Genomic DNA, 25,275 nt, shown 5'->3' with positions numbered 1-25,275 from the left:
AAATCATTCAGCATATTCACTGTTCAATGAACGTGCAATAGTCTAAAATGATGATACAATTGTATGGAAAATAACCACATAACAATTTTTTTTTTTAATAAATCATTTATCATTGTGTGGAAAAGTCACCACAGTACATATTAAGATGAGAAAGGCTGTGGAGGAGCTGCTCCTGTTGATCTGACACCAAAACCACGCACAGTAAAACATGACTGCAGTCCAAGTAATTCATGTAACATTTAACAATATTTACACACAATCTGTTACTGTGTGCAGAATTTCCACCACAAGCATCTGTGTAGTGTGTCCAACACTGGTGATCTGTGGACCTCTGCTTACAACTAGGGGAAGAGAGGAGAACTTATTTAAATAAATAAGGAAAATACTTTAAAGCTGTTTGATCACTGGTTTGGGTTCTTTCATGGAACGATGTTGGAATTAAACTCACAGATCTGGCATTAAAGCGCAGCACTTTAGCAGCTTGTCAGTGTGGTAGAGTGATAGACAAGTGTCTGCGGGTAAATGTATCGATTCATTCACTAAAGACATGTTGCAGTGGGCTATAATCCAAATATCAAATGTTCCCTTCAAAATGATTTTGCTGTTTAGTTGCTTATGAACCTTTTAGGAGACAGGGTGACTACATTTGTTTGAAAGAGTAATGTAATCTTATCATGATCCACGTTAAAGAGACAAAAACACAATCTGTAGAAAATTCTATGTCCATCACATCATCTGACAAAGTCAACATAAACACAGGGTTATGACAGCAGCTGTGTGATGGATCATATTTAAAACTAGTTTTCACAAGAAGTTGTTAATGCATCCACAGTCAGTAGGATTCATTACTGTTGACTGATGAAGTCTGACGTCACTTTGTAATGACTGGCGGCTGAAAAGACGATCTGCAGGTTGGATTTAATGAGCCTTTTTCTGAATTAAACACACTGCATTTCTGATGGAAACCCACCTAGGGTACCACGGACATACCACATCCAAAAACCATGACACTTTTAAGGGCTACATCTGTACATACAGTGTTCAACTGATATTGGCTTTTTGATGGCTAATGCACATGTGCATTCTCTTTGTTACATACAATATAAATACAATTTGATAATAAGTTAGAGACAAATAGGCTCAGTTTATATTAATGAAGCTAGGTTAAGTACAGAAATGCCTCTAACACAGCACCATCTTCAACAACAATCATACAGCTGAATCAACTCCTCTAAAATGGTGGGAAACCAAACTGAACATTATGAAATTTTTGTCAGGAAATGTTAGGATGTACTGTATAACTGTTAGATTAGAATGTCTTAGTTTCAAATGTAGGAGTCCCTATCAAGTTGACAACTGATTGAAAATCCATCCACTTTTGCAACAGTGAAGTCAAAACATAGAAACTAAAAATAGTCTGCACACATAAAACAGTCCTGACTGTTAATTACTGGGTGTCACTGATCCTCTGTCCTCTGTTTCTGTCAGGTGATTCACAGCTGAGCAGGTAGTCGACTCCTGGCTGAGGGAGGGGTAGGAGTGTGGGCTGCTGTCTGACAAAATCCACCAGAACTCAAGATTATTAGCACATTGGACTAAGTGGTTAGTGTAATGGTCTACAATGGTCTGCATACAGTGAGCTTTTGATTAAGCACATTCACAGGAATGTACAATTAGCCAAAATGCTTTGTGTAATTACCACAGTGGTGGAGAGATGGCAGGCAGAATTTATATTACTGTTATTTTAAAAGTTGTACTTGTTCAACAGTCGCATATGTGAGTACAATGCCCACAGTATGGGGTGCAAATGTGTCAGCTGGTGTGAGCTTAGACAATGGCCTATGCAAATTGATAAAAAATGTCAAAGGCGAAATTATTTGGCTGATTGATTGATTGCTAAAACATATGTGTCTCTGTGAGTCTTGAGGGTTTTTTCCCCAGAACTCAGCCCACTGTACAGCATGTAAATGTGCCTGTGTGTGTGTGTGTGTGTGTGTGTGTGTGTGTGTGTGTGTATGTCCAGCACTAATTTAGAGCGTGTGTGTGCATTTGTGTGACTGCGTGGCTTTGTGGAAGGGCTGGTGTCGAGTGAAGATTGCTGTGAAATAGGATTTATAATTATATTTATGTTACATGAAGAAAAAAGATGGCTTGAAAAAAAAATTCTTTATATAATATGAAATAAGCATTTTGGAATTAATTACCATTACCAATAAAATACATTATGCTTCTACCTTCTCTAATGATCATTGTTATGATTGTCTGACTGCTCTTCCTTTGGTCCACACAATTGTGTTTGTGTGTGTGTGTGTTTGTGTGTGTGTGTGTGTGTGTGTGTGTGTGTGTGTGTGTGTGTTTGATGGCACTATCCCTCTGTATCTGTTTGTAAACTCCTAGCAAGAAACCTCTCAACACACAGTGACAATGCATGTGTGTGTGTGATGTGTCATACCCAGGCAGATTGTCCCCAGACGGCGCCACACTGTATGACATGCCACGCTTGTTGTCAGGACAGCCATGGCAGTAACCATGGCAGCCGCGTTCGTTAGGGAGATGCAGCAACAACTGCCGACCTTCGGGACATCTCACATCCTCCTCATCCTCCCTCCACCGTTTCCTCTCTCCCTCATTTCCTCGCATTATGTTCTCTGATCTCTTCTTATTTTTCTTTTTACTCACTCTGGTCTGTCTGGGCTTCCATGAATGATTGGTTTATTATCACAACATGAACAGCAGATGCATTGGGAGTTTATTTTCCTTCCCTCTGCTGTAGATAGATTAGAGTTGACAAATACTAAAAAAATAACTGCAGGTTAGATAGCCTTACCCTCTGTCCTATGTATACTTATCCCGTGGGAGCTGTTTATTACAGTTTATAAAACATAAAACTATGTTTAAATTCTTCATAGTGTTCTGTTTGATAGGGCTGCACCCCTTTGTTTCAGCATTGTCATTGTGATATTTGCAATGCAAAATATTTGCAGGATGTGCAATTTCAAGTGAGGGAAATTAATGACAGTATAGTAATTATTTTTGAAAACAAAAAGGACAAAACATTACTTTGTCAACAGTACTTTCATTGCGAGTTAACACATGTATTAACTTATTTTTTTAACAACTTTTTTAACAACTGCCCCTGTGTTTGCACATGGAAAACAGTCGTGTAGTGTCGTGCATGGTTGAGCTACAGAAATGCGTTCTTGAACACACATTTTATGGTGAATGCCCAATTGAACGTATCGATTGCAACTAAAGAAAGTGAAGGTGAGTGTGAGGGCCAAATACTTTGTAGGGACACACACAGAATAAACACTTTCCAGTCAGCCAGCTGTCCCTCATCCTTCTTTAATGAGGCATCCAATGACCATGCAGAGCATAGGTCAATTATCTTTAACTACATACATCTCCCCGGTCATTCTAGAACAATCAGCTCTCTCCAAGTTGAGCTAAGCAGGTCACCAAGTGAAATTCCTATGTGTTTTATTTTATTCCAGCATATATCACAGAAAAATATAGAAGTCTTTATATTTTATTTAAATATCATGCAGGCCTAGTATTTGGTGTATAGTTCTGTTATTGGAATAGGAATGAAGGCATTGTGTTTGGATACTGCCGCAGGACTTGAATTATAATTTACACAGATTATATGTAGGCTTGTTTTGTAGACCTTCAACAGTTCCTACTTCCACAGCTTCTTCCTATCTTCCATCTATTGCTTGCTTTCATCCAACTATTATCCATTTCCTTCTTACATTTCAGTTCCATTTAGATTTTAGTCTTGGTAGTTCAATTTAATATAGCTCTAATAGAAGAACAAGACTAAAATGTGTCAAAGCACATTATGAAAAAGCAAAGTAAAGGTGATCAATCATTGTATTTATCTTCTCTAACTTTAAATCTTTTTTCTCTTTCTCTCTACATCTTTTTCTTTTTCATTGTGATCGCACCCTCTTTCTCTTCGTTTTCCTCATGTTCATTTTTGCTCTTTCCAAATCATCCAAACTTTAATGCACTCTCTAGACCAACACTCAAGTATCCGTATTTCTGATAATTTCTGGGAAGTTAACACTAATTAATTCAGTGAGTGAACAGTTAAATGACTCACTGACTCAGTGTCTCTTCTTCAAACGGCAGCCAGACGTTATCTGGCAGTTTCTTCATTACCCATGAATATTCAGACCTTTTTTTTCATGTCACTGAAGTAAAGACATGCTGATATATTCACAGTTTTGGCCTGGAATGGCTCTTATTAAGGACTGTTTTTCATAAGGTAGAAGTGGATCTGAATCCATCTGTCTTCTTTGCTTTCTGCTTGTCTCTCATTCCTTCTTGTGCTGTTTAATCTCTTTTCTGCATCTTGTTCCATCTGTCTTTCAAATAAATTTTCATGTCACACTTTAATCCTTTTTTAATGTGATATTATTTTAGGAAGGAAAAAGAACATAATTTCTTGACATTCTTTGTCTGTCTTGACAAAGTTTATTTTGACATTTTGGCAACCTCAAACTGACATAACCTCACAGAATGTAAAAGGACAGCTGACTCAGTACATCTGTCTTTGTCCCTCTTTTTCCTTAAAATGTTTCTTCCAGTCTGTCATCTTCGCTCTGCAGAATTTTCCAATTGGAATTTGATGTTTTTGTCATTTGCCTGCCAGCTGAGTCTTTAATGAGTTCCACAGGGCTAATAGCTACTTAATGGACAGAAAAGACCAAATCACTTGATTTTTTTTTTTCTTTTTTTTTTTTATGGGACATCCGCACAGTCTATAAAATCAATCATGCAGCATCTCTTTGGAACAGACTGTTCACATTCTCATGTCATATTCATGTTAAGGATGTTCAGAGCTAATTATTGATATTATGTATCTTTATATAAACATGATTTCAACTCTCTGACTAACTGGTTTAAACCCAGCATTTAAAAATGCAAAAAAATCATGTTATTCAATCACATTTCATACAGAAATTTCAGATAATGTATTGCAAAATCACAACCTAATACAAAAATTTAGTTTGTTAAATGTGTGTCGGACAGTAAAAATCCTAATCAAACCTGATGAAAGACACTGCTGGTTTCACTAGTATTGGGGACACACCTGAAGACAAACTAAGACTGAACAAATTTCTGGTCTCTCATAGAAGGTACTTGCACGCACTAAAGTAATTGAGGTACTTAGAAAAATCAGCTTTGACTGTAAATTGGGGGATGGTGTTTATATGCACCTAAGAAACCTGGTTACTGGAAATCCGTATATACAGGCAACAATAAGACTCACCTGATTTCTCCTCCAGCTCTGACTTAGTTTGGAAGCCTGATGCATAGATTCTCACTGTGCAGGCCAAGAGAAAGGAAAGACACATGTGGCTGATCCACAACAGTCTGAGTTATTAAAATTGTCTTGGGAAAGTGACTTAATTAAACTTCTATGTAGTCATTTGTGTTAGTTAAATGTGTTAGTTAAATTTTCTTAATCAGATTGTAGGTGGACTTTGTCTTAAAAATGAGGCGGTGTCAACCTGTTAACTAGCTCTACATTAATTGTTTCTTTCACTCAGCTGTGGGTTTCTTTCTGCAGCCTTATGTTATGCACATGGCTGATTAGAAACCTGGTTTCCAGTAGAGAAATCAGTGTTCTTCGACAGAACACCTGGGGAAGCCAGGCTTCTCTAATCCCCTACCCTAATTTCCTTTGGCTTATCATACAGACGACTTAGGTACTCTTGGTGTTACTATTGGAACCTCCAGGAGTAGTATTTGACGCACTAGGAACAACACCATCTGATTTTGACACTATAGGCAAACTTTGCCTTCAGTACAGGACTCTCCTCCTTAATAATAATATACTATTAAGGTTAGGAAAAACAACTTCAGGGTAAGGTTACATAAAGAGACAACATCAGTTAGGATCAGGCACAAAAGCTTCAGGATAAGGGTTAGTTACAATATAAATTACATAAAATCAAAATGCTCTGACAAAGGGACACATGTTCCTTATTAAAGGCACAATCCTCATTAAAGCACACAACGTCTCGCACTAGAGTCAAACCCTGGTCTCCTGGGGAAAAGTCCGGTGTCTTGTTGTACCATCCGCCACCCTGTTCACCTCGCAAAAAACCCTTTTCACGTTATATAATACATAATTGGTTTACGCATCAAAAATTTAAGCATCCGGTTTCTATTGTACTACACTAAATGGTAGCGCTAAGGGAGTGGACTAAGTGGCACTTTTTGTTGCATCAGGATTGAGAATGGGCTGGCTTTACTTTTGTTGTTGTCACTTATCTTTAAACACTTCCAAACCACACACAGTTCCACCTCTGCCTACCTGCTCAACCAATGTGAAGTTGATGTGGTAGAGCACTATCCAACCTGGTACCTGATGCTGGTATTCCAGACATCCCCATGTTTTGTGTCATATTAGAAAAACACAATGTTGGACAGCCTCTGTGCCCACTTTACCAAGTAAAGTTAAAGTACGTCTATTTCTAATATCTGTCCACAACTGTGCACACATCAATTTTTAATATTTAGGACAAATTTTCAAATTTGAAGAAAATTGGTGAATATTATAAATTTTTCGTAGTCAAGTGGACATGGCACTTAAAGATACAGTTTGTAGGCATTTTTTAATCGTGTCAGTGGTGCAGAAATTTAGCTTCTAGATATTTTGAGCAAGGCTCACCCTTTTAAGCCATTTTAATTTCAATTGAGCGATGGAGCTAACGGTTAGAGATCAAGTGTTGGACTGGCAGGAAACAATGGGGCAATTAAAAAAAAATCTTCTTGTTCCCTCTTTTATCAGCCTTTCTGTGTTGCCCTTGAGCAAGGCCTTAAAGCTCAGTGGCCACAGGTCATATGATGGTTTAACTATCTGGTGTTAATGTACAGTATGTGCATGTGTTCAGGGTGTTTCCTAAATAAATAAAGAATTTTAAAAATTAATTATTAAACAAATCTGCTTAAATAATAAGTTTTGAATGTAAAATAATGATATGACAGAGTTCATTGTGGCCCATTGTGAGAGTTCATAGATGTAGTATTGCTTTTTTCTAACATGGCAGACATGGGGGAAAATGGTAAATAATTGCATCTGACCAATTCCACGGGTCTGTCAGGATGTGGTATTATCCGACTGATCTTGTCTGAATTTGACATATAGTAATATACTATAGTATAGTAGTATATTATAGTAATAAGGAGCAAATGTAATATACTATATGTATTCGTTATGCTGCCACAATTTGTGGCAATGACATTATAAGATCTGTCCAGACACAGCAGATTATTAGCCTTTTGCTTGCTCCGACACATTCACAGAGATGTTTATTAAAGTGTGATGGTTCTGTTAAATAAAGTAAAGCCTAAACAACTATGGTGGGCCGGAAAAAGATTATTCACATCAAAATTGCAATTCATGTCTCCTCTGATTTAGTAATTTAATAATTTTTGTAATAATGCTGATGGAATGAAAAAGGCGCAACACAACTGACAACATAAAGCCCACACATGCTCTGGTGAGCTTGTAGTTCATGTCCACCTTCAGAGCAAACATTCTATTGCACTATAGTGACTTCAAAATAATTTTTGCAAGGAGATCCTGAAGGATTTAGTAAATACTTGCTACCTCAATACCAGTGAATTTTCAAAGCAGACCCACGAACTGTGCTAACAAGTGAAAGGCTTGTTCATCACATCACAAAACTTTACTCAACTCTAATGATTAAATAAATTAAATAAACTAACCTTTGTCCGTCCAGCATTTTAAATAAAAGCGACTCCTAATGCTCCACCAAAGAGGCTGTTCTCTGACAGTGTTTTTCTAAATCAAGATAGCTGATCTTCAAGAAATATCATCCAGGACTTCACACTGTTTTGTACATTGTAGCTCAGACACTTTTTTACACACAGCCACGGTAACTTTATGATTTAACCACCTGCTGTGACATTGTGCTGTTACTATAGCCTTACAAGTCTAAACACTTTTCTGTACACCAAACTGGTCAGCTCTTACACACAGATCCAAAGTTTCTACAGTGAAACAAAGCAAATGTCTTCAGGATGTGTCCAGCCCCATCAAATCTGAAGCTACAATTTTATTTTTTGACATTGTTTCTTCTGGAGAGTTTCTATTACGTTGAGTGTTTATTTTATGAGATTTTGTCTTTAATGCAATTATTTCTTATCCACTTACTTGATTAATAAATGAAATAATAAGTAGAATACTGTATTACTAAACTTTTTTATAGCTGCCGCCTTAGACTTAAATGTTCATGGATGTAAATGAAAAGTACTCAGCCTTATTCTGGTGTTTAGTTATAATTCAATATCTTTAGTTTTTACTACCCTATATAAGTCACTAGTATTTTACAGCGTTAATAGTAGTTGTACTATACTAGTTATAGTTATGGTTATACCCATTTGACTGTTGTACCCCAATCTATCCAGTTTACCAAAACTACCCGCTGTCTGTGATTTTAAGGCTTTACATGCTACAAGAAACCACAGCTGTTTTCTGACTGGTTGACTCCAAGTACTGTTTCCATGGCGATCCCTCTGCCTCCTTCTGTCATGACTAAGCACCATAAGAGACGTGTGTTTTTGTGTGAGTGAGAGAGAGTTTGTTCATGCTGGGAAGACAGCAGCAAACACTTTACAAGGAGTATCAGTTTGATTTTGTTTCTCTCTCTCTGTCTCTCTCTCTCTCTCTCTCTCGCTCTCACTGACACACACACACACACACACACACACGCTTGAATTTAAAGGTATTACTTCACGGCACTCCTAAGCATCCACAGCTTTTCTATCACACACGCAGACACAATGCCAAAAGCTACGAACAACCTGACATTGCACATAGATGCAATAATAGCTCAATCTATCGCAGTTTAGGACATTTCCCTATGTGTATGTGCGTGTCTGTGTGTGTGTGTGTGTGAGTGTGTATCTCAGTCCCCTAACACCAGTTCCAACGATGCAGATCAGGGCACACACTCACCGATAAGTGAAAGTCACACAAATACACACTCACTAACTGACACATATACAGTATTCTTTCCATACCAATTAAGAAGACTGATAGCGCAGCAAATTCAATTATAACTCATTGTATAATTACATACAAATGTAGGCCCTTTTCATGAACCCCCCCCCCACAATTTTCTCTGAAGTAACATGAAACTGACAAAATGTACTTGGCTTCCATCTATTATTTTCAATCATTTATCCTGTTAAGGGGGCTGGGGCTTATGCCAGCTGTCATTGGGTGAGAAGCAGGCAATTTTAGAATATCTGTAGAATAAGCAAGCATTCATCTCTTTTGCTTTACTCTTTCACTTTCATGATACCAACAAGTTTGTCCACGTGTATAATACTAATTAAAATGAAGAAAGGAAGGCATGAAAATATTTATTTCAATTTAAATTCTTTGTAAAATTAAATTTTTTTTTCTAAGTGGTTGTTTAGATCACAGTTGAGCTATAATCTATACAGATCAATCCCCCAAGTTTGGCATGGACGTGACCCATAGACCACACAGCCACACTGTGTAAACTTAAGCTACCGGTAGGGTGAGACTTGAAATCAATCTAATTTTCACCCATCCCTCCATCTCCCATCTCTGCTGCAGTTCTGCTTTGTTCACTACGCTCCACCACAATCTGCACAGTTCTTCAGGTGTGTGCTAGGAAATTAAAATAAAAAGGAGTGCAAGTTAAGGAAGCAATTAAAGTTCTTTGAAGTCATTAAATATTTTTTTCACTACGATTTTCATTCATAAGTACATTTTAATTTCACTGATTATTTATTTTTTGATTACAGTGAATCTGCAATGCTGTATTATTTTAAGTACATGGAATGACGTGTCCCGATTCCTTAAGTTTACAAGTCATAAACAGAAAGGTGTACATAATTTTGCCCCCAAAATTGCAGATTCCTGACCAGGATGTAATCTGTTGCTTTTGTGATCCATTGTCCTTTTATTTTTGCTTTTGCCAAAAAAGCTCAGTTGACAGTTTATTAGGTACACCTAGCAAAACTGAATCCCATCCAACAGTCCTGCATTAACCCTTGATTCAGCTTTGTGCACTGCTGAGCTGTATTGTGTTAAAATGACAAGTAGTGCAATTATTTTGTCTGTCACATTTATATCAATTGGCCCAGGCTAAACAATCAGAAACACCTTCCAGGTCTCCACTTCCTCAAAGGTCAAAGCTGTCAAGAGATCTTAGTGTTGATTAACATCATCAACATGTCACAGTTAATGAAAGTCAACGTGAAAAATTTATGCAGTTTTTTTTTGGCCCAGATACAAACTCACAGGTCGTGGTCAGCCATTTTCTGATCTCTCCAGAGATGTTTAATTAGGTTCAAGTCTGGGCTCCTGCTGGGTCACTCAAATAATAACTCATAATGTGTATATATATATATATATATATATATATATATATATATATATATATATATATATATATATATATATATATATATATATATATATGTGTGTGTGTATATATATGTGTTTTCCAAATAAAGTCCAATTGAATTTCCGACAGGTGGTCTCTAATCAAGTAGTAGAAACATCTCAAGAATGATCAGTTGAAACAGGATGTACCAGAGCTCAATCAAACTTTTTTCACATTGTCATTATAGGGTATTGTTTGTTAAACTTTGAGGAAAATAATGAATTTGATCCCTTTTGGAATAAGGCTGTAATGTAACAAAATGTGAAAAAAGTTGAGCGTATTAAATACTTTCTTGATGCACTGTAAATTAGATATAGTAGTACGACAGTAAACAGTGTTAAAAAGCAATGTAATTAATAATACAATAAGGTATATAAGTGTTTTATAATATAATGGTAATATGATAATATATTATTAAATTAATCTTAATGAGTAGTAAATCAAATGTTGAGCCCTGAGTATAATAATAACAACAATAATAGCATATATCAGTCAGATTTTTAAGAAATATTGAATTTCGTTATGCCAAATCGATTCTTCACAAACCTGATTTTTTTGTAATGCTCTATGACAATTCATTTCCCCCACTTAAAAAAATCTATTGATATTCCTAGTAACTGGGTATGAATATTATAAAATGTTTTTTGTACCACACTTAATGCACAGTAGATCGCCAACCTGGATTGATGGGTATTACCTTTCATATTAGCACACTACAGCATTTTCATAGTAGTCTCAACTTTTCTGATTCCCCTTTTCTAAATAATTTTCAATAAATTCATATATTTTAAGAATGTGGCACAATTAATCACAGAGAAACAATACTGACTATAAGATTTTGTTTAGTTATGGCGTGCAACAGGTCAGGCAACTAAACTAATTTTTGAACCAGACTGTTTAGTGTGTTTCCACACATGCTGCCTCTGATGTTTAACTAATACACAATAAATATACACTTTGAGTGAGATTTATTGGTAAAAAAAAAAAAAAAACTAAAATTCAGAAGTGTTTGCTGCTGTTTGTTTGCCAAGTTTGAGTTTACCTACATGGATAAAATGTAATGATAGAGGGTAAATGAGGAGAGGGCAGAATGGGAATGGAAGGAGGGAAGCAGTGTTAATTAAATCAGACACAGGCTGACAGGGGGGAAGGCAGGATGAATGGATTAACAGAAAAGATGAGTCAGAAATGTATGGAGAGTGGAAGAAAGGAGGATGAACAAGAGGTTTGGGGGATCAATCATAAACATGGCAGAGGGAGGATTTATGAAGGAAGAGATGGGATGAGGTGGATAAATGCCAGCAGGAAAGATGAAGGATGGAGAAAGGAGATGATAAATGAGAGGACAGAGACATGAGGGATAAGAGGAAATGAAAGAGTATGGAAATCAACGTGAAAGAAGTATAGGGATTAGGGATCTGTAGAGGTAAGGGCCACCAGAGGTATTATGGGATGATTGGAGAAGTCAAGAGAAATGATTGATGAATTAGAAGAGAGGTACACACTTTCGGGGAATGAAGAAAGAGAGATTAAAAATGTGGGGGAAAATGAAGAAGAAGAGGAGTAAAAAGGAGAGAGGGGATTAGAGGAGAAAGGGATGGACAGAGGTTTGGATCTGAAGGAGATGTGAAGGAGGATGAAATTAGTCAGAGTGAAATAAAACCAAAGGCAACAGGGAGGGATGGATGAAGTAGAAAAGAGGGGGGTGGAGGGATTAGAGGTGGATGGAGACAGAGGCAGAGATTCCACCGGGATCGTAGGTAGCTCTGGGGTAGGGATATTTTCAGTTTAGCTGGCAGTCTCGTCTCCCCGAATGCCGGATCCCTTTTGGTTCTATATATAGAGTGTTATACAACAAAGGATTGCATCATCTGCCAAAGTAGTTTTATTTGCCAGAATTATTTGTTTTGCATTATTTTCTTCTTCTGTGGCCTTTTCTTCCCCCAGCCACACTATGATGAAAGTTATTCTAATTAATTTACCATAATAAGGGTTAAATGAGCTGTTGACATGTTGTGCAAAGCTTTTTGATGATTTTTGTTTTCCACTACTTTGTGTTTTGGTGTAATTTATTTATTTTTGTTGTTGATGAGATGCTGTAAGGAGCCTTGTGTGATCTAAACTGAGCTACTTTCAATGCTTAAGTCAAGTCAGTTTTACTTTTTACACCCCCAAATAATAAACCAGAACTTTGCCTCAAGGGACTTTTAACTGAGGATACACTGCAGTCTTTGGAGAAGCTCATACTTGGTATTTAATGAGGAAGAACAGATACCCAAACAATACTTACGTATGTAGGTGCATTCTGAGTCCACTGTTAGTCACTCTGATTAGTATTTCCTAATCTAAAGGAAATGCATCTCTGGCTAGAATGAATGCTTCACTAAAGAATTAATTAAGAATTTGCTGTTCGCTTGTTGAGAATTTCTCTTGTTCCCACCAGTCTGTGTGCTTCTGACAATTCCCCTCCATTCCTGATCAAAGCCGCAGCTATGCAGTGGTAGCAGAGCCGATTCAGGCTCAGGTTGAATTTTCAAGGTTGAAGTTGTTTCAGGACTAATTACAATCTTCCTGTGCCCTCACGTTCACCCCATTACCCTTTTCATCAAAGTAGCAGCATTATAGTCCTTGAACACAGCCTTCTTGGGTTACTTCGACTGAACAGGAGGTGAGGGGGGCTCAATTTTCCTTACTTCTCTTTTCTCTTTCCTCAATTTAAGCCCAATTTTTCACATTTGTGTCCCTTTTTATCATGTGTTTAAAGTAACATTTATTCCTCTCTGCTTATTTATCAGTCTCTACCTTTTGCTTGTCTAACTTTATTCATCCTTAGTACATATGAATGTTTTATTCATTTAAAATTGATATAATCAAAAGTGACCTAAAAGTCTTGAAGCTCTGTATTTCTGACTGTTTACCAATACCTCTTTGCAACTGAGTGATTTTTTTCCCATATTCTTTATTACCTTGTCTCCTTCTCCTGTTCCCCTCTCCTCTGCTTATGTTATCATATAATCTATGATCTTCTTCTTCCTCTTGCTCTTATTAGAGACCATTGTGCTGCTACCCTGTGGCTGTATTTGTCATTTCATCCGATATTATGAGGGTACAGTAACAGGATCTGTGATAAAAGCTTAAAGAAACTTATTTAGAATTCCTCAAAAGAACCCTATAGGACGTCTGGAAGCAGCTTATGACAATCCACAGTAATGTTTCTTTGTTAAGTATCAATTGGCTGTTTTAATTGTGATTGAAGAAACTTAAGCAGAAAGAGCTTTAGGATATCCAGAAAAGCATGTTAGAGTCATTCTGTTGTATCTTATTTCATGGCAGATATAGGAGCCTCATTTCCAGACAGTTTGGATGTTGTGTTAAATGTAAATATTAAGAGAATGCATTGATTTGCAATTATTATGCTTGTTTTGTGCAGTTGTCACCTAGCAAGGTTTGAGTTCTTAATTCATGCTTACTATGTCTGGTTGCAGTTTGGGCAATCTGTCACTACTACATACATTGATTATAAAAGAACATTTGTACTAGCTGAATGTGTAATGTTGTTATAGGCTGAGAGTTTGCATCCCCTTAAATGCCATTTTAATCTGTACATAATATAGTTCAACAAAACACTGTGTATTATATGTTGTTTTTGGTGAGAGGACAAGGGCAAGTGGGAAGAGTTAAAGCCTAAAAGGAAAATCTTGTGCATATTAAGGAATAGAGAACATCTTTAAGTCAAAATTAAAAAAAAAAATCCTAAGAATATATTAGTCTATAAATAAAGGAGTGAGCCAAACTGAGAAAGAAAGTGGATGTAAAAGATAGAGGGAAGGAGTTTGATGAAGTACAAGAAAGATAGACTGAGACATTTGGAGACAAACTACCAGAGGGCACCTGTGATGGATTGGAGTTAAAGAAGCTAAGATAAATGGCTAAAGTAAAGTGGGAATATTGTGGGAACACTAAAATATATCACAGTAGAAGAAAAAGAAATGTGTATAAGCATTAGAAAAATATGAATTGGCAGTTAGTTGATATTTAGGGAGACAGAGGAAAGACAAATGAGCTGGAACTAATGGATACATGTATTGCAGACAAGATACAGAAGGATGTTAGTGTTATTGTAACCATTGAATGGTTTCTATAAAAAGTCCTTCTAAAGACCTGAGGGTTTTTTTGAAAGACCTGACAGACACCAACATTCACTAACACCTCTACTTCTTAGCCTATGTAGCAGATAGAAAATGACATTGAAATCATATAATTGCTTTAGTTATAATTGCTTTATGCATAACTACATTTTCCTTAATTGTTTCATTAAAAACAATAAACCTATAAAAAAGAACTAAAATGTGTATAGTAGAAAAGTGGCATGAAAAGAGGTAAAAGAGGCAGTGTAATCCTCCTCATCATCAGATATTATCATGATTATCAATATTATTATTACTTCTAGGTCATTGTAAATCTGGCTTTAGGGAAAGCAGTTTGAAAAAGCTATTCTGGCTGGTTTCTTTTTTGAAAATCTGTACTTGCATTGCATCCAACAAACTCGTCAAAATCCCCCTAGCATGTCTCTTATCTACTTAGTGAGTCTTGGCAAGGGGGTCAGCAGTCACATAATCTAGTTCTGAAATTAAAACGTCGTTCTCGTCCAAAGTAAGTGCTGCACTCAATCTTGCTTTTCGTGAGCCATAGTCACTGTCCCAAAAGCAAGTTTAAAAACTGTTTGTGCTCCACATGGACACTAAGAGGCTAAACAAAACAAACAAACTCCATTTCCCATACTACATTTTACCTACCTATATTTCAGCAAAGTCATAGCTCTATAGACCAATGCCATTTGCTTTGGAGGAATTATTGTCTCTCACCTCTTCACCGGTGTCTTTCAAATGACTAAAGATAAATATATGTAAATCTAAACAGCTCAGTGGTGTCACCGTGCTATTGTGCAGAAGAGGATTATAGTTATTTATTAAATACTGTAAAGGAGTTTTTGTGAACAGGAAGTTGAACTGCATTGATCAAATAGGACAGAGACGATGTAAACGCACAAAATAGACAGTGAAGATAGAAAGTTTGGAGTAAAGAGGGAGCATTAAGACTGAAGGGTAAAAGAGAAGGTCAGGAGTGATATAATGTGGGGGAGATGTGTGAAGGACAAGAGAGTTTAGGCTGGAATGAAGACACTAGAAAGATCCAGAGATGTTGCACTTAGGAAAAGAGAGAGATGGAAGGAAAATAAGAGGAAAACTGTTAAAACCATGCGTGATGAGGGAGAGAGAACCACCCACATAGAGTAGAATAGGCTCTTTAAGTTTGGCTCCCAGCACTGTCTCTCATTAGACCTTTGGCTTTATTGCTGACTGGCTCAAGAAAACTTTGATTTTACACTGTTTCCTGCTGCTGTTTGTCAATAAGATGTGTAATGTGTAAATGTATCCCACTGATAGAGGAGCAGACAATAGAAATGGGGGACAGATTCTTGTTTGTGGTCCAGACCTAATCCATGCATGGGAGCATGTGCTTACAACTACATGTAAGGTATATTTACTTGCATTTCCAGCTAATTTGCAGATGTTTTTTTATATTAATTTAGTCTGCCTTAGTCAATACAGTGTCACAAACTGCTGTAGAAACGCACTTGGTTATGTATTTAAAATTTTAAATGTGTAAAATTTGAACCCTTTCTCTGCTTCTTAAATTACTTTGTACATCAATACATTAATCTAGTTACATACATCAGTCGCAGAATTTGAACTTTAGTCATATTAAAAAAAAAAAAAAAAAGGAAGGATACTATTTACACATACTGTAAACATCTCTCACTGTTTAAAAAATGCAAGAGCAAAAGAGAGAGAGAGATGTGGAGAGTCAAAGAGAATTGTTTCTACTACAGCCAAGACAGGAAAAGCAAAATGAGGCACTGAGTTGGAAAGAGAGGCAAGATGAGAGCATTATGAAGACGAGAAGTGATAGAAACAAGAGACAGAAAATAGAGCAGAAAATCTGAAAGATATAGGGAGGGAAAGGCAAGGATGTTCAGGTTGGAGAGAGATTTCTGAAGAACAGAGATGAGACATAAATATAGAGTGGTTCCAAATACTGGAGCTACACGCACAGAGAGCAGGTGGGAAAGCAGTGAGCAGAGATGAGGGTAGATGAGGAGAATAAAAGGGGACACTGTGTTCAGCAAAATTAACTTCTCTCAAAATAGGTGTTTTACAATAAAAATATGAAGTGCTACATAGGTTTATAAACAGTGTTGACCAAAAACATTTTTATAATTAATAATTTAAATATCTAGGTGTTATTTTGGCTTTGAAACTCAGGTTCGATACTCAAATCAACTGTCTGTTGGATGAAACCATGTAGATCTGATAAAGCAGCCCTGTTAAATCAGTATTTATAAATGTAGTTTACTAGGTTTTGACAGTTTTATAAAGTTCTCATTCATTCAAAATGAATTTTAGTTTAGCCAATATCAGAAGGGAAACAATGGCTTGAACAATGTTAAAGTCACACACTGAAGCTTGACTCTGTCATTAGATTTGTTTCATACATTTATACTCATTTACTGTATTCATGTTTAGTCATACAGTATCACTTATGTATGCAAAGTGTAACATAATCACATACATTTTGTACATGAGATACATACTGTAGACACTTGCATATACACATGTGGATAATTTCAGTTTTTGTTTTTTTTTTTATGATGTTTAGGTTTAATATATTATTTGTTTGGAGGTTTTGACCTGGGATAAAAAGCCCAAACAGGGCAAGGACTGCAAATTAACCTCAGCTAGATGCCATATATACAAAACATCTGTTTCACTGCTTATTTGAGTCACTGCTTACTGAGCAGGAAGATTATCTGCATTGCTGTATCACTCTGAGTGGAGCATTGTGAAGCTGTCGGCATAAATTCTCCCTCAGAGTGCAGATCTTAAATGCATCTGTATTCCAGCAACTGCACACTGGCCATTGAAGAATTAATCTAATCCAATCTAAGCAGATGCTTATCAAATCCAACTGAGACCTGTTCACTGCACTGCATTTGTACTTTTAAGAATAAAACCATGAAGTGTCCTATGATTCATAAAACCTAATGATTTGAACCTCTGGAATATTCTTCAGCAAAAATGTGTACATAGTGAATTAAATTACAATTACACTTTAAGTTTCAGGTGAAGGCCGTGTGTTCAGGGGAAACCACAGGGGCTGCAAATGCATTTATAGCCACCGCAAAGCCAGTCCTTGTCTCAGTCTCAATTACTAATTTTGGAAAATTAAAATACAAGTCCAAAACCTTAACTTCTCAGCTGCAAAATATATCATTACATTGTTTTATATTAAAGTAAAGCTCATTCAACACTTAGCTAACACAAGTGTTTCCCTGCTGCAGACTAAACACCAGATTTTTACCCCGAAAAGTAAAAAAACAAACAAACAACAACAAAAAAAGGATTAGTCAGAGCCCTGCAGGTTTTAGGAGAAAACACGGGTTTTCATGTTAGTCCCAAGCAGGAACTGTGGTCAGAACCTGTTTTCTGTGGGATTTAAAAGCCTTGGATTCTCTGCCAGAACAACAGCAACTCTCTGCCACACAGCAACCTCCCAAGCACATTGTCTGTAAATAACATTGGTTGCACAGTTTATGAAGTGATTATCAGATATGTCAAGAAAGCCTGCAAGACAAACAAGCAAAATCATTTTCAGATTCCATCCCAGAAATATATATTATGTATGTGGCCAACTTGAAAAAATGTGTATCAAACATGTTTGAAGAAATATTTTTCCTTTAGGTGGGAAGATTCTACTCATTAGTTAATGCCACACACTCGCTGCAGTTCTGAAAAATGCAAAAGTATAGTGTCCAGTGAGTTAGCCTCAGTCATTCTCTTCACCATAAAAATAGTCCCTATATAATTTCCTATTCCCTACATTCCCTATAAGTCCCTACATTTTTTTGTTTTCCATATTTTACTGAAAGAAAAATGTAGATCATTTTCCGTGTTTTTAACTTCGGTCACATTTTTATTTATTTTTTTAATTTTTTTTAGTTAACTACTTTTAAAATAAAAAACTAGTACACTTATCTACCTAATATTTAAATTTGCCATGTCACAATGTTCCAATTCATCGTTTTAGTCCGTTAATCCTCCTTTTTTTTTTTTTTTTAAATCCTCCTCTCACCATTACTGCCTCCTGGGTCCCTAACTATACACACCCCTTTACAGTTAATCCTTCTGTGGTTGACGTTAACCCAGCTCAGAGACGTTCCCTGTTCTTAAATTTGAGTCTGTCCAGTTATTTGCTGGTCATTGAAGGTCATCAAAGCTGTGAATCCATTTGCTGCAAATAAATCAGTAATTTGAAATGGCATACTACAGCTCAATACAAAAAGGTCAGATTCTATCCTCCTTGTGGTTAATAGAATTTATTTTGCATCATTATTGCCAAAATTAATCATGCACATTACATGGAATTTTGGCTTTGGGAATGACTGGTCATCTTGCATTGACTGTCATAATCCATAGTAACACTTGCTGTATACTGCAAAGCACCATAGAAAGTGCCTTTGCCAATTCAGTCACTATTTCCAGTCTACTTGACAATGCTGGTAACGGGAGGCCTTAATTTATCTGTCAGGTGTTGGTAAAGGGACCACTGACAGCGGAGACATTGTCAAGTTCCCCTTAAAAAGTTAATTCTTTGACATGACAACAGTGCCAGTGAAGCAAAACATTAGCATCCCTCTTTGGCCAATAAATCTCCTGTTTCTGACCACAACAGCGCTCTGCTGTCTGCCAGCAGATATAACCTGACAGCCCCTCGTCAGAGGATTCCTGTTACATAGAATATTTAGTGGCTACACGCTCAGATTTAGGATTCAGGAGCCGTATCTGTCTGGCAGTGATGTGAAACTCTTCGTTTAAACTTTAAAAGATCAACAGCCAGAAGTGTGTTTATCTCCAATGTGTGCCTTTGGGGATTTTAATTGTTTAGGGTCTTGACTATAAAATTAAATCTTTTAATTTTAAATACCAGCAACTCTTCAGCTGGGGCAGTGAGCCAGCACAAAAGTTTTCCTTTTTTCCAGACACTGGCTCATGCCTGACAGATTCTGTGGCTTTGAGTCATTCAGAGACAGGTGTTTATTATGTCCCCTTTCTCTGTGCATAGTTATCATTATTGTGCTGTAGCCTTATGGTACTGTAGCTGCATTCAATTCAGATTTGTGTTGGAAGTATGAAAGTGCCACTCTTTTTTCCATCTCAGTCTTTTCCTATTGCAGCTCTGCTTTTCTTTACAGTCGGGCCCTTCAGTGCCGTATTTATCTGCATAGCTGAGTAAAAAATCATTTCGGCCTACAGCAAGTTCAAACACAGAGTTCAACAACACACTGAACTCTGATGCTATTTATCCTTCCCGGATGGCCGTGTAACATTTAGTAATTTTTGTAATGTTGTTATAATGGGCTTTAGATGGAAATGCAGATTTGTTGAATTTAGTTAATTTGGACCATCAGTAGAGTGTTCAGATCTTTTGTCTGACTTCTGCCTTCATTGTATTTGGGATTTAAATGGTAATCCTAAATAATAGCCTTAATAAATTAAAAGGACAATTAATTTGCTCTGTGGTGGACACTCTATTGTTTTTTTTTCCTGAAAACTTCAATTTTTCCCACTTTGTCATTCAAATTCATTTAACTAGTAATTCCAGGGTTACCGTCGACTCAGCATTGGGGCAATATACGGCAGTCCCTACACAGTACTGGGTGAAATTTACCCAGAACCAGCGGGTGGTTGTGATCCAATATTGGTTTTATTTTTATGTCCCCATTGCGTCACTGGATCAGAGAACCCTCTTTCTTGGGTAATTTCCTACACATGATACTAGGGAAATTAAACCCATTATTTTGTAGGTGCTATATTGGCCCAACACTGAGTCAAATAATAACCCCAGGCATTTTTACACAAGTACTGTAAAGGTGGGATGAATTCTGATATGTCCCATTTAAGCTTTATCCCAGCATGCAAAAGTCAAAGCACATCCTATGAAGTAACTGTAAAACTGCTCCTGATCAAAACATGGGCTGTTGCTCTTTGTTTTAATCTGATTTTTTTTTTTCGCACATCTGCAAAAAGCTTCTTCTAACCACTGTAGAATTAGACCTAGTCACATCCCCAATCAACGAAAAACAAAGGGATACAGAGTGGTGATTTTATTCTTCATGTTTAGTTGAATGCGCCTTCTAAAATATCTATCCGTGCTCCATCAGCAGTTTCTTCCTCCCTGCCACATTCCCCAAACCAATTACAGCCTTGTTGAAATGCAGATCTGTATCATAGCTGCAATAATATGTTTAATTTAAAGTGTCAGACTAAGTCCTTACCCACATCTGTGACATTTGCTTATCTGTTCTCAGCTATTAATAATTCACAGAACAATTTCTTGTTGTAAAATGTTTTTACAGGTAATTTTTGCTTTTTACATTACCAGCTTTTACAATGACACCTAAGTTAATCCAAAGTCAACAAAGCAAAAAGCAAACAAAAAACAACTTTTATTAAAAGTCAGTAGTTTTACATAGCTTTAGGAACCTCAGATGAAAGAGTCATCATCTTTTGTACAATATATGACTTATGCTCAAAGCCAACAAAGTCCACTTGGCTGAAGAGAAAAGAGACACAAAGACTGACTGTTGTTTTCTTCTTATGCACTTTCCAACTTCCTATCCTGACCCACTTTGTCATCTTGGAGGCACTGGTTGGATTGGTTCCAATGAAATATCTGAAAAGTCACAAAATTACATAAAAAGAAAGTTAATGACAAAACTGATCACAGTTACTCTAGATGAGAGCAAAATCCATAAGGTTATACAAGACAAACTAATGGTTGGGCCTTTCAAAATGGAAATTTGGTTGTCAAAGCTGAAGCAGGAAGTAGCTCTGCAATACAGTGACTATTACAATGGAAATGTGGATTTCTTAACAGGGATAATATGAATTTCTTGTCACACGATTGTATGAATTTCTAACCAATAGTGATGTAGTTTTATCAACCTAAACTCTGGTTGGACATTTCTCAACCAGCCCCAGCATGGAAGGACAACAGCATCATCAACAATTGCGTCAACATACCATTTTTAGTTCTCATTACTAATCTTGTTGTCAAGGTTAAAATGTCCTTTGAGCAGTTGACCTAGTTTGCTGCTGCTGCTGTTGTTGATGTAGAGATGCTAGGAATTCTTGAACAAAATTACTTATTTATAAAATTGGTCTAATTCTCCTTAATATCCTGATTAACACCCCCACCCATATATACAAATGTAAAACAAGTCAATTCCAGGCCAAATCATTTCAAAATTCCTTTAGCTAGTTAATTCACCTAATAGATCAGATTGGCCTGTGTTTCTGCAGAACTACTTGCAAAAGCTCTGCCATGCCATTGTAAAACAAGGAAATAGTTTTGCAGTGGGATAAACGGAGCATTTGGGTTAATAACTCCCAATTTAGCTTTTATGACTCCCTGAATGAGCCGAGTTTTAATGTTTAACTCCATTTAAAAATATTTTTGACTTATTTTATAGCTGTGTCAATTTTAGGTTTGGATTTACATTGTTTCAAATTTATAGATAGATCTTTTTTATTGTCTCCTCTCTCCCCTCTGGGAGACCAGACCTTCTGAAAATTGCAATAAGGTCTAAACTAGGTAGTATTACTTTAAAATGATGCACGGTTATGGAGTTGGTTACAAACCGCAATAGTTTAACTAGTCTTTACTGATCCTGTCTTTTCGAGTGGCTCGACACATTTTTTTTGTGACCAACTGGCAGCTTCCCTCTGCAGTCTTGCTGGGGTTATAACAGCTTAGTTAAAATAATAGGAAATTACAGTCACTCTTACAAATAAGACAATTTTTTTTTTAATATAAAGAAATTACTGTTGCTCGTGTACTTCGGTCATCAAATGCTCTTGTTCTTCATTCAGATTCAACCATCAAAATGAACAGTATTCAGCTGTAATGTGCATCATCAACAGTCAAGATACAATTTGCCTGTAATTCTACAATATGTTATTGTGGAAAAATGCTGTTAACAACTGTAATTGTTTTTTTTACCCATGATTCATTGCAATATTCATTTAAACTGTATATTAAAATGACAGAACAAGAAGTTATTGTGAAATTACAGCAATTTGTTACAGTCTAAGAACCAAAAGTATTTGTAGCATAATATGTTAAACTATGCAATGTGTACTTTAATTTGCCTCATTATTATTATTAATACCAATGAGGAAACTCTTGGAAATGAGCATCTGTGTGTTTGCAGTTTACTTCCGGCCTACCTGTTGTACTTTTCAAAGTTGCATGACTAATGAAAATAAGATCTCAAATAGAGTTGATTTTCACAGTTTCTTCTTTTAAAAAAAAATACAGCTACAGTTGTAGCACTGTTCTTTTAATGGTGCCAAACTTGGAAGTATGTCCAAGTTTACAGGCCACCAGCTTAAGTAAATTAGCCCTTTTTTCACAGACACATTCAGGTTAGTTAATAGTATTTTCTTCTTCTACAACTCCGTTGACAGTTTCCTACTGCTGCAAGTTTAATTCCACACTTCCACATTAGACAAATGTGTAACAGTTGAAATCATCTCTCATCAATGATTATTTTCAGAATAAACAAATGTGGGACAGTGCAATAATTTAACATGGTAAAACACACGTAGAAAGACTCAAAGGTGTGAATAAGCAAAGCTTTTAAATATTCTCCAGGAGGCAGTGGTTCATGGGGATTACATGTATTAACAAGACTAAAGCCACTAATACTTTGTGATGGAGTTTATCCTTGGTCTGTATGTTGTTTATTGAGCTGAATGTATGTAGAGTCACTAATCTGCACTGCTTCAGCTGTCGATTCATCCATCACTGTCTGACTGTGCAGATTCAGTTTCAGGTTGGAGGATGTGGTTAAATTGGTGATGTCTGCTGGTTCATGGAAAGACTTCAAATGTCAGATAGAATTAGGTGAGGCTGAGATCTTTAGTCAAGTATGTTTAATTTAATTTCTTAAATGCAGTTTAAGATGTGGGGGCTGGCAGCGGCTCAGTTGGTAGAGTGGCTGCTTACTGACCATAGGGTTGGAGGCTTGCGCCCCGCTCCTCCTGACCAAATGTCGAAATATCTCTGGGCAAGACACTGAACCACCAACAGCCCATCCCCAGCTTCGCAGCGCCAGCCCCAAGCTCGGTAGAAACTGAGGAGGGAAAAACTGTACCAAATCACCATGTGGACAAATGATCCACTGTGGCGACCCTGAACTCACAGGATAAGTCGAAAGCACAAAAAACAAAAGAAAAGTTTAAAATGTACTTTCATTTATAATACTGAAATTAGTAATGTGTAGATCAATCCTGAAATATCAATACTTTCAATGTTTCTTTCTTTAAGATATATTATCATATTCCAACATTAATATCTAAACAGTAATTTGGGGTGTAAGTGTATGTTATGTTCAACAGGGGACATAGTACATAGTAAACAATTACCTCTAACTATGCTGGATGCATGATCACATCTTTGTATATGTGTAAATATGGTATCTTACATGAGCCTACAAACAGAACCAACCCAAGCTCACACCTTGGAACAGTTTGAGGAAGAGTTAACTCTAAACAGTCTAACCTGCAACAAATCATGTAATATAGTTTTTTGAAAAAGTGACTCTACTCCAATCCCAGTACAGTGGAGATGACTGGATTTTTTTTTTATTGCCTTGTGTGTCTGTGTGTGTCTGTTCAGACAAATTGCAAAAAGCATTGTGTGCATCAAGAATAAATGTCACTGCTACTTTGAATAATCCAGACCTCAATATGAACACTTTTTTACTAGAAATTGTTTTCTAGTAACACACTTTCTGTGATGACATTACAATCTATAATAAGAAAAAAGTGTTGTTGCGGTTTTCTTAACTAAGTACAGAGTGCTTGTGAAGTATTTCATTGGAAGATGGATAAGGTTACTGTAAGTCAGATGTATATTTTAAATACTCTCAGGGGCACATCTCAAAACTTGGGCAAATAAAGCTTAAACTATGTATATGCTTAGATAATCTATCAGTATAGTATACTATTAAGTTTGTTTGTTATTTTGTTGAAAAGTATAGAAATGTAGCTACTGTATACTGAAAACTGTGCACGTGCATCTGCAGTATGAAGATCTTCTTCCTGGTCTTAATAACTTCCATCTCTTTTTGGCCTTTTTTTTTCTTTCAGACTGGCCAGATGAATCCGATGACACAGTTGTACTACAAAAAGGTGAGTCAGAGTCACTCGCAAGGATATTGTTCAGTTTCAAATGCATTGTCTGCAGGTTTCATCCTAATCCTCACTTCAACATCATCATTAACTTTTTAATCATAACCTTGGAACACAGTCTTATAGCAATAGAGTTTCTTGAAGCTGATGTTATTACTAATACAGTTGACTACAAAACTTTGCATCCCTTCACTTTTACAATGATATATTTTTCATTATTTTAATATAACTTTTATATTAAACACTCCTTGACCAGTTCTGTTAATGAACATTTGTACTAAGTGAATGTGCATCAATCATCATGTTGATTAGAACATTGTTTTACTCTTTCTACCATTTCAGCACAAGGGGATGCAAACTTTTCACTCAACTGCATGTATGTGACAGTCTTGATTGCTACAGCTGCCAAACATGCTTCATCAAATTTCACCCACACCGTTATTAACTTTAAGTAATTCAAAACTTTGAAATAAAATAAATAAACTTTCCCATTG

At 36.4% G+C, this 25,275-nt stretch overlaps 1 protein-coding gene across 2 annotated transcripts in view; it reads left to right on the top strand.

Moving 5' to 3' along the window:
- The window catches only part of trpc5a (transient receptor potential cation channel, subfamily C, member 5a), a 136,024-nt gene that overhangs the window by 34,865 nt on the left and 75,884 nt on the right, over window positions 1-25,275 (top strand). For both annotated transcript variants that reach the window (XM_067524847.1, XM_067524846.1), the window contains one exon: window positions 24,740-24,781. In XM_067524847.1, the coding sequence (XP_067380948.1) occupies window positions 24,749-24,781 (33 nt within the window). In that variant the 5' untranslated portion in view covers window positions 24,740-24,748. The remainder of the gene's footprint in view (window positions 1-24,739; window positions 24,782-25,275) is intronic.

Source organism: Channa argus, chromosome 12 (assembly GCF_033026475.1).
Source record: "Channa argus isolate prfri chromosome 12, Channa argus male v1.0, whole genome shotgun sequence".
In the NCBI taxonomy this organism is placed as follows: Eukaryota; Metazoa; Chordata; class Actinopteri; order Anabantiformes; family Channidae; genus Channa; species Channa argus.
The sequence above is the reverse complement of the archived record's forward strand: the minus strand, read 5'-3'. Positions and strand labels throughout refer to the sequence as shown.